The sequence below is a fragment of the Procambarus clarkii genome, chromosome 6, assembly GCF_040958095.1.
Source record: "Procambarus clarkii isolate CNS0578487 chromosome 6, FALCON_Pclarkii_2.0, whole genome shotgun sequence".
NCBI lineage: Eukaryota > Metazoa > Arthropoda > Malacostraca > Decapoda > Cambaridae > Procambarus > Procambarus clarkii.
In genome coordinates, this window is record NC_091155.1 from 29,892,958 (window position 1) to 29,913,292 (window position 20,335).

The 20,335-nt window shown below is 43.1% G+C and overlaps 1 protein-coding gene across 1 annotated transcript in view; it reads right to left on the reverse strand.

Moving 5' to 3' along the window:
- Positions 1–8,854: 8,854 nt before the first annotated feature.
- LOC123753972 (titin) overlaps positions 8,855–20,335 on the reverse strand; it is a 38,763-nt gene continuing 27,282 nt past the window's right edge. The window contains exon 2 of the mRNA XM_045736011.2: positions 8,855–12,911. Coding sequence (XP_045591967.2) covers positions 9,357–12,911 — 3,555 coding nt within the window. The 3' untranslated portion in view covers positions 8,855–9,356. The remainder of the gene's footprint in view (positions 12,912–20,335) is intronic.

A 20,335-nucleotide genomic window follows, 5' to 3' on the forward strand; every position in this document is an offset into this window, starting at 1 on the left:
CTCATATTTATATATACATGTATAAATATATATAAATATATATGTCAATTGTGTCTTCCCAATCATGTTAAAGACTGTACCTCTCCCAACCAGTTTAAGATAAACACTAAGTACTACCTAATTAACTCCCTGTAACCTACCTGCTGCCCGAAACGCTTTGCGTAATAGTGGCTTTAGGCATTGTATGTACTAGCTCTATCTATAAATCCATCAATGTTTGTATCACACCTTGTATGTATGTACTTTACCTGAATAAACATTTGATTTGACTTGAAAGTCACAAATTCGTACGTACTTAGATTTTAGATAGTGTACTGACTAGTAAGGAATTCTTTTAAAATAAATTTAAAAAACAAACTTAAATATTCCTAGGCCTAGTATAGAACACACATGTACTACACTAGGCCTCAGATATCGTATACTAGGCCTAGGAGGGTTAAGTTAGGTTAGTTAATTTGTCAAAGCCACACAAGTAAAAAATTGTTTTCCGGTTTCTCCAACTCAATAGTTCAGATTTCTATTTTCTAATTTCGCTGTACGTTGGTATATATACTATGTTCCTCATCGTTACTATAAGTACTACCAAAACAGGAAGATGGGTTATGTATAAACAATACGTTTTTGAATTTTTAAAATTTTTAAAGTTTCCCTTTTGGCTAGATACTCCATTCTCTTAATTTTTTCAGTCTTCAGAAAACGTATAACTTGTCAAACAATGGGTAACTAAGCTGAGATGGCTTTATTATTTATAAATCAAATCAAATATTTATTCAGGTGAAGTACATACATACAAGGCGAGATACAAAACGTTGATGGATTTATAGATAGAACTAGTACATACAATGCCTAAAGCCACTATTACGCAAAGCGTTTCGAGCAGCGTATAGTGGCTTTAGGCATTGTATGTACTAGCTCTATCTATAAATCCATCAACGTTTTGTATCTCACCTTGTATGTACTTTACCTGTATAAATATTTGACTTGATTTATAAATAATAAGCCATCTCAGCTTAGTTATCCATTGTTTGACAAGTTATACGTTTTCTGAAGACTGAACAAATTAAGAGAATGGAGTATCTAGCCAAAAGCGAAACTTTAAAAATTTTTAAAATTCAAAAACGTAATAAGATAAACAAAAATAAACGTAAATAAACAAATTCTTAAATAAGTGGTCAGTAAAAATAATAATTAATATTATTATAGCAAAAACACATGAATACGGTACACAAACAGTAAAGGACTGAAAACAAGTTACAGTGACTAAACCCAGTAATACGTAGAGCGTTTCAGGCATAGTATAAAAATCAGGAATGAATAATTCACTGTCAGGGGACAGGAAGCCAGAGTGTATACATACACAGTTTGAATTTTAACAAGGTCTTTCCCACAAAGACCTAATTACTGACCCTGCCCACGATGCAACCACCACAACAAGCCAACTCCTGAGAATCTACTCACTGACAGGTGAACAGATGCATTAGATGAAAGGAAATGAGCCCAACATTTGGAAAGGAATGTGGCTCAATGGAACAATTCTTAAAAAAAGAGATAATTTAACACGTACAAACATAAGAGTTGTTGGAAAGAATTGGAATTATAAAAGATAGACAATTATCGAGTGAAATTTTTGAAACAAAACTATGCAACACAACAGAGCCAAGACATGATGGACTACATCACGCAGAAGTGTAAGAAGGCAGCAGACAAACTTGTCCCGGTCCAAAAGGAATAAAAAACTAAATGCAGATGAGAAACCCATGGTTTAAATCAGAGATGTAGGCTAGCTAAGCAACGAAGTACAAGGGCATGGAGAAACTATAGGAATAACAGGACACTTGAGAGCAGAGAAAGATACCAGAATGCCAGGAATGAATAAGTCAGGTTGAGAAGAGAGGCAGATGGGCAATACGAAATTGACATCACAAGCAAGGCAAAGACAACCTAAATTATTGCGCAGCCACATCAGGAGAAAAATAACATTGAAGGAACAGATAATGAAATTTAGGATAGGGGCAGACGGATTCACTACAAACGATAGTAAGGAAGTGTGTGAGGAACTGAATAAGAAATTTCAAGAGGTCTTCACATTAGAGCAAGGAGAAGTTCCAGAGATGAGAGGGAATAGTTCACCAGGCACCACTAGAAGAGTTTGGGATTACCAGTGGGGATGCAAGGAAGCTCTTGCTAGAGCTGATGTGACAAAGGCTATAAGGCCCAGATGGAATCTCACCTTGGATACGGGGGGAGACATCTCCCGTCAAGCAGGATGCAGCCGCACCTCCACAGATCTCCAGTAACAACTAATGATACTGGTAATGGCTCAAAAAGGCCACCACTTACGGGCTATTCATGCCCGTGCCACCTTTTGGGTTCCTTAATCTTCATCAATCAATCTTCCTAGGCCTTGTACACGATATCTAGGCCTAATAACAAACCAAGCTTTATAACCATCGAAGCATAATAAGAACTCAGGTTTGACAGTCATCCAAGCTTAAGGAACTAGCATACTCTTAATCACCCGGGGTGCCTTACCATCCACGAGTGATTATCCCCCCCCCCCGGCTGAACCTCAACTCAGCCCTGATACCCCATACAGACTTATCTGCTATCCATGATTTATCAACACCTAAGCTCGATAAAAGTAATTATCAAAAGAAGGCGTCAAGCCGGAGAGACTATGTAAGCAGCAGCTTGACAAAGATCAATTAAGCCCGATTTATAGATTGCTAAATGATGTCCTAGGTGACGTAGTGAGGGCGAGGCGCAGGGGTGACGTCAGTGGCTCAGCGAAGTAGGCAGTGTTGGGTGTAGGGTCAGCGAGTGGGCGGGTGACCGCGCGAGCAGCCTCCTCCTTGGTTATTACAATACTACAGCCTATCTTCCTAACATGGTGGTACTTGCACCAACTGTTTGGTCAAACATATATAGAAATGGACCGTTTCAATCAATAATATTCATGTTTTGTTCTAAGTTTGATGGGGGGGGGGGGTACTAAAGAAATTGAACACTCCGAGGCTAGTATAGAATATAATTTAATATAAAATATATACTTTATTAAGACTAAGAGGGCTGGGAGTGGTTAGGTTCGTTGGTGTTCCATTTTGTTAGAATACCTTCAGAACTTTTGGAGCACAATAGTACATTTGTCCTTTTGGCCAAATAGTTGCTTTAAGGACTATAATTTTTAGGAAAATTGGCTCCAATATTGATACAAAAAAAAACTAAATTTCAGTGGCAATCTTGCGATTCCTTGTTGACACTACAAGTGACGTGGGTGGTGTTACAGGCCTACAACTGTACTAGGTTCTTGTATTTAGGTTCTACAATGAACTTTTATTGACTTAATTATCACGTAGCAAGTTGGCAATCCTGCGTGTGGCATGATGCTACATCAGTAGGTTCGTGTATAGGCTTACTGATGTAGCATCATGCCACACGCAGGATTGCCAACATGCTACGTGATAAGGTTCAATAAAAGTGCATTGTAGATCACAACTGTTTCCGGCCACAGTATTGATCAGCGAATCATGATGCTTCCAGGGAAGTTTGGCGTCAAGAAACACGACAGGTTCTAAATATCTAGACCAGGATATAGTGCCAGGAAGCAGAAAAACTCGCCTTATCCAGTTACTGTAAACCTCTGGTGATGAAATTTTCATTATACCAATAACTTTTGTTATTTCGCAGTTAGAAGTTATCATTACGCAGTTCATGACCGTCTCGGGTCATGACTGGACTCAAGAGTCTCGGTGGTACGGCTGGGTTCGTTCTCGACCCAGACTCAGGAATCCCGGGGCGGGACAGAAATGGTTAGGCACATTTGTTTGCACCTGATGTCTCTGTTCACGACAGTAAATAGGTACCCAGGCTCAAGTCAACTGTTGTGGGATCGAATCATGGAGAACGTCAGAAATCCGACTTTGAGGGACCCTCGATATAAGCCTAACGTACTCACCTAATTGTACTCAACTATTTGTGCTTGCGGGAGTTGAGCTTTGGCTCTTTGGTCCCGCCTCTCAACTGTCAATCAACTGGTGTACAGATTCCTGAGCCTACTGGGCTCTATCATGTCTACACTTGAAACTGTGTATGGAGTCAGCCTCCACCACATCACTGCCTAGTGCATTCCATTTACTAACTACTCTGACACTGAAAAAAATTCTAATGTCTCTGTGGCTCATTTGGGTACTCGGCTTCCACCTGTGTCCCCTTGTTCGTGTTCCACCTGTGCTAAAGAGTTTGTTTTTGTCCACCCTGTCAATTCCCCTGAGAATTTTGTAGGTGGTTATCATGTCTGCCCTTACTCTTCTGTCTTCTAGGGACGTGAGTTTCAGCTCCTTTAGCCTTTCCTCGTAGCTCATACCTCTCAGTTCCGGGACGAGTCTGGTGGCATACCGCTGAATCTTTAACTTTGTCTTGTGTTTAACTAGGTATGGACTCCAGGCAGAAGCTGCATATTCCAGGATGGGTCTGACATAAATGGAATACATGGTCCTGAACGATTCCTTACACAAGTTTCTAAAGGCAGTTCTTATTTTGGCCAGTCTAGCATATGCCGCTGATGATATCCTTTTCATGTGGGCCTCCGGGGACAGGTTCGGTGTGATATCGACCCCCAGATCTTTCTCTATTTGACTCTTGCAGGATTTCACCTCCCAGATGATTCCTTGTGTTCAGCCTCCTGCTCCCTTCGCCTAATTTCATTACTTTGTACTTTTCCGAGTTGAACTTTAGTAGCCATTTTCTAGACCATTCCTCCAGTTTGTCCAGGTCATCTTGTAGTCTCTTATCATCATCTGTCATGATTCTTCTCAGATTTTTTTCATCAGCAGCAAATATTAAGAGGAATGAGTCTATAACCTCTGGAAGATCGTTTACATATATTAGAAACAGGATGGGTCCAAGTACAGAGCCCTGTGGGACTCCGCTGGTGACATCTCGCCACTCTAATGTCTCCCCCTTCAGTTACTCGCCGTTTCCTGTTGCTTAGATACTCCCTTATCCACTGGAGCACTGTGTGCGCGCGCGTGCGCGTGCGTATGCGCCCTTGGGGGTGGGGGCATTTGCACATACGCAGGCTGCCTGTCCCCGACAAAACTAACCATACCTTCTCAGCTGGACCTGGCCACCTCCGAAGGATATGTAAACACTCCGAGGAGCTCCTTGTCAGGGACAAGAAGACTTTTATGCTTACAATTCATCATGTCCGGGGACAGGCAGCCAGTGTGTGTATATATATTTATGGGTTCACCATAGCCCGGGCTACTTTGAGCTTGTTCAGAGTAGCTGAATCTTGAACAACAACAACGTGTATATATACATGACAGGCTTATATCGAGGCCTGTATATCCGCAAAAGTGTAACTAACCTTTCCAGGACGCAACCCCACAAGAAGTTGACTAACACCCGGTGGCGGAAAAACTGACAATTTAATACAATAGGCAGATAATATTGCTGTTGGGTTGTATAAATAAAGTCATAGAAGACGTGACAGTGGAATTTTCCTCCCCGTAGAAAACGAGATAATTGCCACATGTCATTAAATTAATCAGCTATATTACTGGGAATTAGCCTTAATGCAGCAGTCTTTGGACTGTCAACACCATAAAAAAAACATTTCTCTTGAATCAACCTTATTATCAGTACTAAAATAGAGTAAATAAGTGCCCCTTTAACCACTTCTTGACACGAGAACAAGGATACGTCAGCGGGAGGGTGGCCTCTGGCAGTCATTAAAATTATCAACAAAGTCTAGAGTAAAGCTCACTTCAAGTTCCACAGACATTTTCCTTCGACACCAGTGTTACGGGACTAGGTGTTCCCGTTATCAACACGCATTGTCTACACTAAGGGAAGTGTTCTTTCCGAAACTCGTTTATTACCCGTTTAATTCCTGATCAGAAATGTTATAGGTTGTTATAGAGTGAGTCGGTTAGAATGCGAACGAGACACAAAAACAAGGTAAATATTTCTTGGTCCTTATCTCAATATAACAATGTTTCCTCTGATATATCTGACATACTAGGATTACTGCTATTATTTGTGAGTACCCTTTGACAGGCGGATACTGGAGAGGAACAAGAATTAACACTAGTAACCTAGCATCAGTATACGAGTGGAGGCCAGTCACATCCACGAGGAGTTACCGACCGGCGTGTTCTTCCGTGTTCATACTGGTTATCTAAGATATAACAATAGTAAAGGGTCTCACCACTTTAGTTTATGCCTCACTACATATATATTTAGTCTAATACTGTAGTGAATGTCTACAAATCAACAATTTTGATTACCTACATATAAACTGTAAACCCCAAATAATGTGTAAGGAAGCGATTTGCGAGACAATTTAAGAAATACAGTCCACTTTAACCATCACAGTTTACTATCGAAATAAATATAAATTAAAGCAAAATTTAAATAACTATATCAATTAAATATAAATCACAGGTTAATTCCCCACACCCGGTGGCTGAGCGGACAGAACACTGGACGCGTGATCCTGTGGTCCCGGGTTCGATCCCGGGCGCCGACGAGAAACAATGGGCAGAGTTTCTTTCACCCTGATGCCCCTGTTACCTAGCAGTAAATATGTACCTGGGAGTTTTGTCAGCTGTCATGGGCAGCTTCCTGGGGGTGGAGGCCTGGTCGAGGACCGGGCCACGGGGACACTAAGCCCCGAAATCATCTCAAGATAACCCGGGTACCTATTTACAACTTGGTGAACAGGGGCATTAGGCGATAGGTAATGCGCCCAACCGTTTCTGACCCGCCGGGGATTCGAAGTCGGAATTCCCGATTATTCGAAGCGAACGAACCCGACTGCACTACCTGCCACACGTTGCAACCCACAATCCCTTCACTCAGGGTACCAATTTACTGTTAACAGAGGCATCAGGCGTAAATAAAGAGCCAAAACTTCTCCGGACCAATCAAGTGTGGCCGTAATAACCGTCCAGTGGTGGACCTGCCGTAATCCACCCCCTCCCCCCCTTCCTTCCCCTCTGCAACGTGACTTTTTTAAACAATTTTCAAGACTTGGCCTTATACGAGTCTTTCTTCACCGGAATATAATTCTAAGACAGCGTTCCTGTCTTATATTTTTTGTTCAAGGAAATTTATTGAGAGAAATTAAATCTCAAACGGACAGTAGTGTCTTAGGCTACTTCTTCCCTCCGTCATATGTGTTTGAAGGTCATATTGTACTTGGAAATATAATTATGCACATACGACAAACAGGTGCAGCGCCGTGCTAGAACCAACAGATGTGTGATCCTGTTGCAGGTGTACAGAACAATCATTTGTCCAGAACATCTCCATTTTGAGCACTTCAAAGAGAGGATTCTTCCCGGGAACTTTATGCCGTGCTTGGGTGTCTAGGGGAGACTTGTCAGGGATGACTGATAACGTACAAGGAGCCCACATTATCATAACCCTACTTGGTAACGAAGGAACAACGACGTCCTTCTATACAGTTCACGCGTCGAACCCCCAAACCTTTACTTCCTGGTAATGTAAATATCAACATGAACCAGCCTAACTACTCCCTCATTAGTAACAGTAAGTATTAACTCGTGTCACATCTTACTACGATAGTTTGAGTGACAGGCTGACGGCGTTGTCTCTGGCTCTTTATTTACAAACACACAAGGCGGCAGAATGGGTCGTAAAGCTACCCACGGTGGTCACTGAGTGGCCCGGTCTCGCACACAGTCACTCAAGCGCTTCGGACACTCTAAAGCTAAGCAAAAAATTTGCAGCGAAATAATCAGGAGGAATCGTTAATATTGAATACAAAAATATACATACGATAGATAAATACCGAGTTCGAAAACCCATAATTACCACATCAATATAAAGCGGCGATAAAATAAACTATACTGATGCAGTTGCATTTCAAGTTCAAGTATGTTTAATGAGATAAAGAAATACATCTCAAAGGGATAGAGTAGCTTAGGCTATTTCTACCCACCTTATGCAGTTGCATTTCTTGATACTAAAAAAAGGGAAAAACAAAAAATGACTTAGCTGGCCTGTCAGGCAATGACCTCTAAGCGTCTAGAGCCACGACCAACACCGCTGTGTGAGGTCAGGTCGCGAGTGAGACGACCTGACCTCCACCCCCGTCACTGAGACTCCGTCGTTACTCTGGCAACCTCTCACAAAACGACTGACGAGAACATTATCGTCACCAACGACTGTTACTCCAACTGCTTTAAGGTACGTCTGGTTCACTGTGCCAGAATTTATATTGGTTTGTTTGAGAAATATTCGACCAAAATTAGCGAATAAATATAATAGCATTGATCTAATTCACTGTCTCGGGGGACAGGCAGCCAGCGTATATATACATGTTAGGCTTGTATCGAGGTTCACCCCCACCCCAGGTCGAACTTTTGACCCCTCCCTGGGATGCAACCCCACAGTAAGCTAACTCCTGAGTATTCATTTACTGCTAGGTGAACAGATGCATCAGGTGATAGGAAACGCGCTCAACCATTAATGTCTCTCCCGGTATTCGGTCCCGGAACTTCCGAACGTGAGTGGGGAACGAACACGACTGTAGCTAGACACAGGTGCCCAGGTGAGTGGTGCCCCAGGTGTGTTGGACACAGGTGAGTGGTGCCTCTATACACCAGTTGAAGTCACCAGTCACTAACAGGACTGATGATGGGTTTCGACAACCTGGCGAGAGATGGGGGGAGGGGTTAGTTGTTTTTTGAGTAATATCTGTAATTTTCTGTAAAAAATTAAGTCATTTTTAAATTTTTTTCTGAGTAATCCACTGGGGGTCTGTAACCGTATCAAGAGGTTCCGAACCCCTCCCCCCAGTCTACAGGGTAATAAAACAAATAAAGGCTTTTCTTTTTTAATTACATAGATATAGTAAATAATTTCATATCATTAAATGTATATAAAATGCCACAAGTTCCATACATGCCTCTGCACTCCGCATTGGTGAGTGTGTCGTTTATAGCGGGGTTTAACGCCTCATCCCCGTAAACATTTACACATTTATCAGCAATTCACCCCAAACCAATTTGACCAACTGACATAACTACTAAACATGATTGTAGAGCTCAGTAAAGTAGTTTAAAAATATTTATCTTAATTTTGGGGGTTTATACACTTTTAAGGAATATACAATAACAATATTTTTCAAGTACATCAAAATGTACATCTCAAGCTGAGTACACTTTTGTTTTCTGCTTTTGTCTAGAATATTGAAAAGCTGTACATTTTATTTCCAACACCTTAATATTTAATTTTTTTTTTGTGAGAGATGGTGTGTGTTATGAAGCCTGACGTGTTCCCTGCGAGAGAGAGAGACACACCCACACACACACCTGGTACTGTCTCTACCAAGGAGGAGAGGGACCTCTCATCCTAATATTGCGGTGGTTGTTAAAGAAGAACTCCGGGTCATATCTACTACGAAGGGGAGTAGAGGAATAATAGTCTGAGTAGCTCTCGGAGTTGGAGTAATCTGGTGTTTCGTAGGGAGCCGAGTACTTGGTTCTGAAGGTAGCCTCGTCCGGTAATTGTTGGTAAGTTGGATACTGCTGAGCACGACTCTTATAGGGAGATGACGGCGCGAAGGGATTATCATTTGGAGTAAAGGAGACGTCTATTGGATATATTTCTATGTCGTACTGTGATTGAGGCTGGTTAAGGCGTTTTGAACGAGGCTGGTTAAAGTTATTTGGCCTAGGCTGGTCGAAAATATTTGGCCTAGGCTGGTCGAAAATATTTGGCCTAGGCTGGTCGAAAACATTTGATCTAGGCTGGTCGAAAATATTTGACCTAGGCTGGTCGAAAATATTTGGCCTAGGCTGGTCGAAAATATTTGACCTAGGCTGGTCGAAAATATTTGACCTAGGCTGGTCGAAAATATTTGACCTAGGCTGGTCGAAAATATTTGGCCTAGCCTGGTCATAAATATTTGACCTAGCCTGGTCATAAATATTTGACCTAGGCTGGTCGAAAATATTTGACCTAGGCTGGTCGAAAATATTTGGCCTAGGCTGGTCGAAAATATCTAAAATCGTCTGGTCGAAAACATTTGACTTTTGCTGGTTGAACATATCTGACCTAGGCTGGTCAAACCTATTTGGTATAGGTTGGTCGAACCTATTTAACGGAAGCTGGTTAAACCTATCAAAAGCAAGCGGCGAATTTAAAGTTCTCATCATTTGAGCTCTCTCACTTACCTCGGGCTCAATTCTGGTATAAAAAGGTTCATAATTCTCAAAAGGATTTCGAACTAGGCTTTCCAGTCTTGCTGATGCCTGTGGATAAAAGTTCTCCTCGCGCCTCTCTTCTGGCATAACAATTTGTTGAAAAGCTCTGAAGTCTGGCCCGAGCACTCTTCGGCGTCCAGGACCACTGAGCTGTTGTGGGTAGTCCCCTTTCAGTTGGAACGGTTGAGGGAACATTTGAATACTGTGCTGTTGTCTGTATATGTCATAGTTGTGTATGTTGGGCTGGAAAGGTGAGGCTTCCTCTTGCCTTCCTGGAAAGCTGTTTGGTTCTTCGTTGATGTCAGAGACTTCGTTATATCTTTCCCGGTATGATTCTAGGTCACTACCCGAGCCAATAGTGTCATCAGGGAACACTGAGCTCGTGAAGTCTGGTGCCTCTTGCGGCATCTCTGGCTGGGGTGAGAACTGAACCGGCATATTGTTTCTGATTATGCGAATGTTTGGAGTTTGTTGAGAAATATCAAACCGACTGGGAAACAGAGGCATGTTATCACTCATTATATCAATGTTTGGCGTGTCTTGAGAAATATCAAACTGTGTGCGGAACGGAGGCATGTTATCTCTCATCATATCAATGTTTGGTGTGTCTTGAGAAATATCAAACTGTGTGCGGAACGGAGGCATGTTATCTCTCATCATATCAATGGTTGGCGTGTCTTGAGAAATATCAAACTGTGTGCGGAACGGAGGCATGTTATCTCTCATCACATCAATGTTTGGTAGTTGTTGCGTGATCTCTGGCTGAATTGGGAACGGAGACATATTGTCTTCGTCTGTATCAATGTTGGGTGTTTGAGGTTCTGCCACGAGCGGGTCCTCGGCTGCTAGGAAGTTGGGATCTTCTCTAAACTGCTGGGGAGACACTCGAAGCATTTGGCTAATTTCGTCGTTACTAGGGAAGATTATTTGATGGTTGTTGTCGTCGTCACGCGCCCAGGGCATTTGCTGGTCTCGAGTAATAGGAGTTGGGTAATTGTCTAACGAAAATTCAGCAATTGGCAGAGGTCGTTCCTCACTGATGATCGGCTCTTCGTTAATTGGAATGACAGGCATCATGTTTTCGTCAGTGTCTTGCTGTGGGTCATTCATTACAATGATATCAACAACATCATTTTGAGAACCATTGGGAGTTTGATCTTCCTCCATCATCAAGAGCGACTCTCTCATGTCTGCTGTTGGTGTGGGGCTGTTCTCTATTACCAGAACTGGGATTATGCTGTCCTGGAAGGAATTTTGATTGAGTTCTATTAAATCCTCATTAAGGTGCTCTGGCGTAAGTTGGTCCGGAAGCGTAGTAACGGGCAACGAGTCGCTGTTGAATGGAGCGTCAGAGCTTCCCAGTGCAATGTTTTCTTCGTCTGGCATATTTATTCCCTCTGATGCAACTTCTTCGTCTGGAACCATGAAATCAGACTGTAAATCCACAGCTTCAGGCCCGTCAACCTCTCCAGGAATATCCTGATGGAACCTTACAACTGGCTCTTCGGTCATGTATTGTTCTTCATCGTTATAAAAGTAGTCATTTGACAAAGGGGCAGTCTCTTCTACCTGTGGTGCCACATCTTCATGAACGATGAATTCATCTTCAGGAGCCAAATCATAGGGACTTTCCTCAACTGGAGAGTCTTCAGAAGGTGGACTCTCGGGACTTGGAATGAAAAAGTCCGCCAGTGATACCTCTTCTTGTGTATCTGGTTCAGATGTAAATTCCATTAAGTAATCGGTGTTTGGCGCAAATGGAACTTCACGAGTTTCGTCCATAGGATGTTCCTCTCTCAACATTACAATGACGTCTTCGTTGACCGGTAAGATGTCTTCATCAATTGGCTCAAAAACTGTTGGAACTTCAGCGTCGCTCTCAGATGGGGTATTAGGGTAGTATTCTTCTCGTCCAAATTGTGCTTCAACATTGGCTGATAACTCTGGAGAAAACTCTTCAATTTGAGTATTCTCCATCGGATGAATCAAACCCATATCGGAAGATGTGTCAGTGGGAAGAGCAGCCTCTGAGGTCTGCTCTCCCGTGTTGAGATTTTCTTCATGATTATAACCGGGAACGAATAGGCGAAAAATGTCTTGTGCCATCTCTTCCAATGTGCCACGATTAACTGGAGAGTTAACTTCGCCAAAGTCCCCAATGGGCGTATCAGGTTCATATTGTACATCTGCTTGTTCCACTTGCGGTTGTGGCTGTTCCACCTCTGGTTGTGGCTGTTCCACCTCTGGTTGTGGCTGTTCCACCTCTGGTTGTGGCTGTTCCACCTCTGGTTGTGGCTGTTCCACCTCTGGTTGTGGCTGTTCATATATACTTTCTACTTGAGGTGCTAATTTCTCATCAATATGCTGCGTCTCCTGTTCTGTGGGTGCCTGGCTCTGATCAGTGTCTAAAACGTTCTGTTCACCCTCCTGATCCGGTGCAGTTTTGGGTTGCTCTTCACTGGGAGGCTGGACCGCGAGTGCTTCCTGATCCTGGGCCGGATCTTGACTGCTCGACACCACATCTACCTCGGGCCGAACCTTCATCTCATCGCCGAGTATGTCGTTGTCCTCAGGGATAGCGCTGAGGATGAGCTGCATCAGGTCCGGTTGGCCGATGGCGGGCGGCATGGGGATGGCCCCCACCACGGCCGCCAGCCCCAACAGTAGTATGATCTGAGGAGAATAACAAAATATCACATTAATTGAGCTGTCCAATTACGCTTGGGATATAAGTTAAGGCTGTGGCATATTCTGTCTAATAATTGTTTTAGCCATAAGTGTGTAAGTTATAGTGTATGATACTTGTACATAATAATTCATTGTGTCAGGGGACAGGCAGCTAGTGTTGTTGTTGTTATAGATTCAGCTACTCAGAACAAGTTCCAAGTAGCAGGGGCTATGGTGAGCCCGTAGCTTACCTAGCACAAGAGCGGGGCAAGTAGCAGGGGCTATGGTGAGCCCGTAGCTTACCTAGCACAAGAGCGGGGCAAGTAGCACGGGCTATGGTGAGCCCGTAGTAGACTTACCTAGCACAAGAGCGGGGCAAGTAGCACGGGCTATGGTGAGCCCGTAGTAGACTTACCTAGCACAGGAGCGGTGCTGTTATCTGCAGCCAGTGTATATAGTGTACTTGCCCGAAACGCTTGTGCGTAATAGTGGCTATAGGTATTGTATGCACAAGTTCGATCTATAAATCCAACTGTATGTTTGTAACTTATCTTGTAAGTACGTACTTTTACCTAGGTAAACATTTAATTATTTATTATTATATTTAGTTAAACTTTTATCAAGGTCCCGCACAAGGTCGAATTACTGCCCCCCCCCCTCCTAGGATGCAACCCCACAACAAGCTGACTAACTCATGTGTACATATTTACTACTAGGTGAACAGAGGCATTAGGTGATGAAAAACGCGCCCAAACCATTTCTCTCCCGCCCAGGATTCGAACCCGGAATTTCCGATTGTGAGTCAGAAACAAACCCGACTATACGGCCGGGACATAATGGTATAGCCAACATAAGCCAATCAATAAATGAAACAGGAAAAATATCAACAGAAAAATACCTAAACATATATAATGTAAACAAACAAACCTAAAAAAAATAATGAAATAAATATTTACATTTCAAAATAATGAAAAATTAAATTAGTTAATCCTTCAAAAAAAGAAAGAAAATGGTCGTCAAAGTAAAATGAAAATGTAAATGCCACGGAAATGACATGGGATAACAAACATGTTTTTTAATAATAATAATAATAATAATAATAATAATAATAATAATAATAATAATAATAATAATAATAATAATAATAATAATAATAATAAAATATTAAAAAAAAAATAAACATTATCACGTAACTTGTGTACATGTTTAATGGGTAACAACGCTAAAGCAGAAGTTGTTTGAGAAGTAAGCTAATATACATGTATTGTTAAGGAGGTTTATAAATGTAAATAATTGTAAGTGATATTGAAAACTAATTTTGAGCAAGAGTACAAATATAGTATTAAACGTTCACAGTAACAGCAACATGGCTAAATAATGCAGAGGCTTATAACTAAATATTTGATAATGCCGATATAGAAAGGCTTGTAAACTTCATGTCCAATAGGAAGATGACTAATCAGCTCTTCACTGTATTGTGTTCTGCACTGAATACATTACAGTGCTCATCAAATATATTATATATATATATATATATATATATATATATATATATATATATATATATATATATATATATATGCGAACAAGCCTGAATGGTCCCCAGGACTATATGCGAATGAAAACTCACACCCCAGAAGTGACTCGAACCCATACTCCCAGAAGCAACGCAACTGGTAACTACAGGGCGCCTTAATCCGCTTGACCATCACGGCCGTCAAAAGGAAGTGATAGCCGAGGCTATTTGAGCCACTTCCCCGACGGCAACTCGGATGGTAATCTTGGGCATAGCATTTCACCAAATCACCTCATTCTTTGGGGCACACGTGAGGAACACAAATGCGAACAAGCCTGAATGGTCCCCAGGACTATATGCGAATGAAAACTCACACCCCAGAAGTGACTCGAACCCATACTCCCAGAAGCAACGCAACTGGTAACTACAGGGCGCCTTAATCCGCTTGACCATCACGGCCGTCAAAAGGAAGTGATAGCCGAGGCTATTTGAGCCACTTCCCCGACGGCAACTCGGATGGTAATCTTGGGCATAGCATTTCACCAAATCACCTCATTCTTTGGGGCACACGTGAGGAACACAAATGCGAACAAGCCTGAATGGTCCCCAGGACTATATGCGAATGAAAACTCATTCCTGGGGACCATTCAGGCTTGTTCGCATTTGTGTTCCTCACGTGTGCCCCAAAGAATGAGGTGATTTGGTGAAATGCTATGCCCAAGATTACCATCCGAGTTGCCGTCGGGGAAGTGGCTCAAATAGCCTCGGCTATCACTTCCTTTTGACTTCCGTGATGGTCAAGCGGATTAAGGCGCCCTGTAGTTACCAGTTGCGTTGCTTCTGGGAGTATGGGTTCGAGTCACTTCTGGGGTGTGAGTTTTCATTCGCATATAGTCCTGGGGACCATTCAGGCTTGTTCGCATTTGTGTTCCTCACGTGTGCCCCAAAGAATGAGGTGATTTGGTGAAATGCTATGCCCAAGATTACCATCCGAGTTGCCGTCGGGGAAGTGGCTCAAATAGCCTCGGCTATCACTTCCTTTTGACGGCCGTGATGGTCAAGCGGATTAAGGCGCCCTGTAGTTACCAGTTGCGTTGCTTCTGGGAGTATGGGTTCGAGTCACTTCTGGGGTGTGAGTTTTCATTCGCATATAGTCCTGGGGACCATTCAGGCTTGTTCGCATTTGTGTTCCTCACGTGTGCCCCAAAGAATGAGGTGATTTGGTGAAATGCTATGCCCAAGATTACCATCCGAGTTGCCGTCGGGGAAGTGGCTCAAATAGCCTCGGCTATCACTTCCTTTTGACGGCCGTGATGGTCAAGCGGATTAAGGCGCCCTGTAGTTACCAGTTGCGTTGCTTCTGGGAGTATGGGTTCGAGTCACTTCTGGGGTGTGAGTTTTCATTTTCATATATATATATATATATATATATATATATATATATATATATATATATATATATATATATATATATATATATATATATATATATATATATATATATATATATATATATATATATATATATATATATATATATATATATATATATATATACACATACACACGAGAGTTCTTACATTCTTGTACAGCCACTAGCACGCATAACGTTTCGGGAAAATCCTTAATCCTAATTTTCCCCGGAATACGACCCGCCAAATCGTTTAACGTACCCATTCACTGCTGGGTGAGCAGAGGCTACAGTTAAGGATTGGCTCCCGGTCAATCCTCCCCAGGCCAGGATACGAACCCAGGCCAAAGAGCTCGCGAAACCCCAGGCGAGTATGTTACCACTTCGCCACGGGGACTGCAATAGCATTAAGACTGAACTGAACAGGACTGAACATCATGTTCAAGACAGGATTGAACATCAGTGATGTTCATTGACATCAAGTCATTGAAATGAATTGAGGTATGTCATGTATGGTGTATGAAATGTCCAGGATGGACCGAAACGTTATCGTTTCTCTATCTTCTGGTGCGTCGTTTGGTTATCAAACGACGGAACAATAATAAATTCTGTTTTCAGACAACACTCAGCCGCCCTCTGTTTAAATCCCTAAACATGCTAAACATAAATTCACTCCACACATTGTCTTGTGCCGTTTACATTTACAAAACCTTGTTCTTAAATACAAATCCTGATCTGAAACTCTTCCTGTACAGATGTAATAAAACCCATAATCACTACACCAGAAATAGATATCGTTTTGATATCCCCAGAGTCAAACTTAATCTGTGGAAACACTCTATGCAAATAAAGGGACGTATAGTTCCATGAACTCACTCCCTAACGAATTGAAAAGGTGCACAACCTACGCCTTATTAAAAATATAACCAAAAAGTACTTAAAGTCATTCTCATAGTTTCGTACCTTGTGCCTTAAACTCACACTGTATCTTGTGCTACCCACTCACCCACTATATGTGAGTAAGCCTCACCCACTATATGTGAGTAACTATATGTGAAGGAGGCCTGGTGGACGACCGGGCCGCGGTGACGCTAAGCCCCGGAAGCACCTCAAGGTAAGCCATTCAACATCACCACTGTAATCACTGCTATCATCTTATATCATGGTTGATATATTGAAGCATATTTTCCTACATTAGACCTAGAAATAATCCTCAAACTATGCTACAATGTACCTGTTGATAATCCTTAAATTTTACTATAATGTACCTACTAATCTTCGTCAAATTTTCTTACAATGTATCTGTTAACATTTCCCAATTTTACTAGAAATTACATACTTAACATTATCTGTTAGATTAAGGACCTGCCCGAAACGCTATGCGTGTTGGTGGCTTTACAAGAATGTAAAAACATTAATGCTATGTACTCTCATAAACCCAACGTACCTTCTTGTAAATATATAAATAAATACAAATAAATAAATAAATAAATAAATAAATAAATCATATCTTCAGCCACGTTATTGTGACTCATCGCTGCATTTAATGATATATTGCTGATAAATTCAATATATTGCTGAATTAAATGTTGTGAGAGTTGATACCCCAACAGATACTGGTACACTGACCACCACAACTTCACCGCTCCACGCAAAAGAAGTTACGACGACCCACGCAAAAACCAATCAAGGAAAACCGCTCTGTTTACATAAGTGGTTGAACATGGAACGGAACACAGGGCAGCTGCACAAGAACGGAACACAGGGCAGCTGCACAAGAACGGAACACAGGGCAGCTGCACAAGAACGGAACACAGGGCAGCTGCACAAGAACGGAACACAGGGCAGCTGCACAAGAACGGAACACAGGGCAGCTGCACAAGAACGGAACACAGGGCAGCTGCACAAGAACAACAAAATATTATCACCTTCGTTCCAATTTGTGCAGCCTAAACCTTGAGAATGACTGAGCAACATTCCCTGACTGCCCCGTCATGCTGGCTCTTCAGGGAACGATAAAAACATCTTACGGGCAGGCTGCAGGGAGCCCCCAGGCTGCAGGGAGCCCCCAGGCTGCAGGGAGCCCCCAGGCTGCAGGTAATATGGAGTGTGAGCCAACCGCTCAGTCCAGGCCGGAAATCCCCGGGTAAGCCGCAAGGTGGCCGCGGTTGTGTTGTCATGGAGAAGCCGGACTCCTCTCTCCCTCCCTCCCTCCCACCCCGCCGTTCCAGTCAAAGACTGGTACTTGATATTCTGAATTAAATCACAGAAAAAAAGTGATATATATCGAACCCACGTCTCGAGGACTCCGCCAGACAGAGCAGTACCGGGGGACAGACGCTCATGCAGGTCACGGAGAAGGGCAGGACAGTCCCACGCTATGACTACAAAGGTATGGTCTCTGGCAGACTTCCAGCTTGCCTTGCGTTGACGGTCGCCTTCCAGCCCGGCCTCGTACTTGATATCTTTACCAAAAATAGCATTCCTGTAGTATTTTTCCTTCAGCACATCTTGGCCAAATATTATATTTTATACTGGTGGAATCTGAGCAATTCGGGGATTGTCGGAGAGGAAGCCAGCCTGTCATGCAGCCAACCGGCAAGCCAGCCAAGCAGCCAGGAGCACAATCAACAAGCCTGACACCTAATCAAGCAGCCAAGCAGATAATAAAGTAGCCAAACAGCCAAACATTCAAGAAGCAAGTAACCGGGGAGACAGAGCAGAGAGCTTTTCCACAGGCGCTGTCAAGGTGACGGGTGAGGCGGCCGGCCGCCCGCCCGAGGGCAGGGCGCCGCATGACGACTGCGTCTTGCCCTTAGTGCCTGCCTCCTCCACCACACCGCTGTTGCTGTTGTTGTTATAGATTCAGCTACTCGAAGCAAGTTCCAAGTCGCACGGGCTATGGTGAGCCCGTAACTTACCTGGCACAGGAACGGGGCAATTAGCACGGGCTATGGTGAGCCCGTAGTGGACTTACCTGGCACAGGAGCGGTGCTGTGTACCACCACACCGCTGGTCAACACGCTTTTTATACCATCAAGGACACGCGTGTTAGCACCGAGGAATAATTAAAAGAAATAGCTCTTAGAAACACGTACTCGCTTTGAACCCACACACACACACACACACACACACACACACACACATACACACACACACACATTATTGGTCATACAAATAACTACGCACACATGCTTATCCTTACCAAACACACACACACACACACACACACACACACACACACACACACACACACACACACACACACACACACACACACACACACACACACACACACACACACACACACACACACTCACACACACACTCACACACACACACACACACACACACACACACACACACACACACACACACACACACACACACACACACACACACACACACACACACACACACATACAAATTATGAGGAGGATTAAGACAGAGGACGATAGTATGAGGCTACAAGATGACCTAGACAAACTGAAGGAATGGTCCAACAAATGGCTCCTAAAGTTCAACCCAAGTAAATGTAAGGTAATGAAACTAGGCATTGGAAACAGGAGACCAGACACAGGATATCGAATGGGAGATGAAGTCTCTCATGAAACGGACAGAGATAAAGATTTAGGAGTTGATATCACGCAAAACCTGTCTCCTGAAGCCCACATAAAAAGAATAACATCAGTGCCGTATGCAAGGCTGGCTAACATCAGAACAGCCTTCAGGAACCTGTGTAAGGAATCATTCAGAACCTTCTATACCACATATGTAAGACCAATCCTGGAGTATGCGGCCCCAGCATGGAGCCCGTACCTTGTCAAGCACTAGATGAAACTGGAAAAAGTTCAAAGGTGTTCTAGGCTAGTCCCAGGACTAAGAAACATTAATTACGAGGAAAGGCTGCGTGAAATGTACCTCACGTCGCTGGAAGACAGGAGAGCTAGGGGAGACATGATCACTACTTACAAAATTCTCGTAGGAATTGACAGGGTAGATAAAGATAAGCGGTTTAACACGGGTGGTACGCGAACAAGGGGACACAAGTGGAAACTTAGTACCCAAATGAGCCATAGGGACGTTAGAAAGAACTTTGTTAGTGTTAGAGAAGTTAAGAGAGGGAATGCATTAAGCAGTGATGTAGTTATCTTTTCTTGAGGTTATCTTAAGATGATCTCGGGGCTTAGCGTCCCCGCGGCCCGGTCCTCGATCAGGCTTCTTTTTTGTTACACCCCCCCCCAGGAAGGAGCCCGTAGCAGCTGTCTAACTCCCAGGTACCTATTTACTGCTAGGTAACAGGGGCATCAGGGTGCCCATTTTGCCCATTTGTCTCTGCCTCCAACGGGGGGATTGAACCCGGAACCTCAAAACTACGAATCCGAAGCGCTGTCCACCCAGGTGTGGAGGCTGATTCCGTACACAGTTTTAAATGTAGATATGTTAGAGCCCAGTAGGCTCAGGAATCTGTACACCAGTTGATTGACAGTTGAAAGGCGGGAC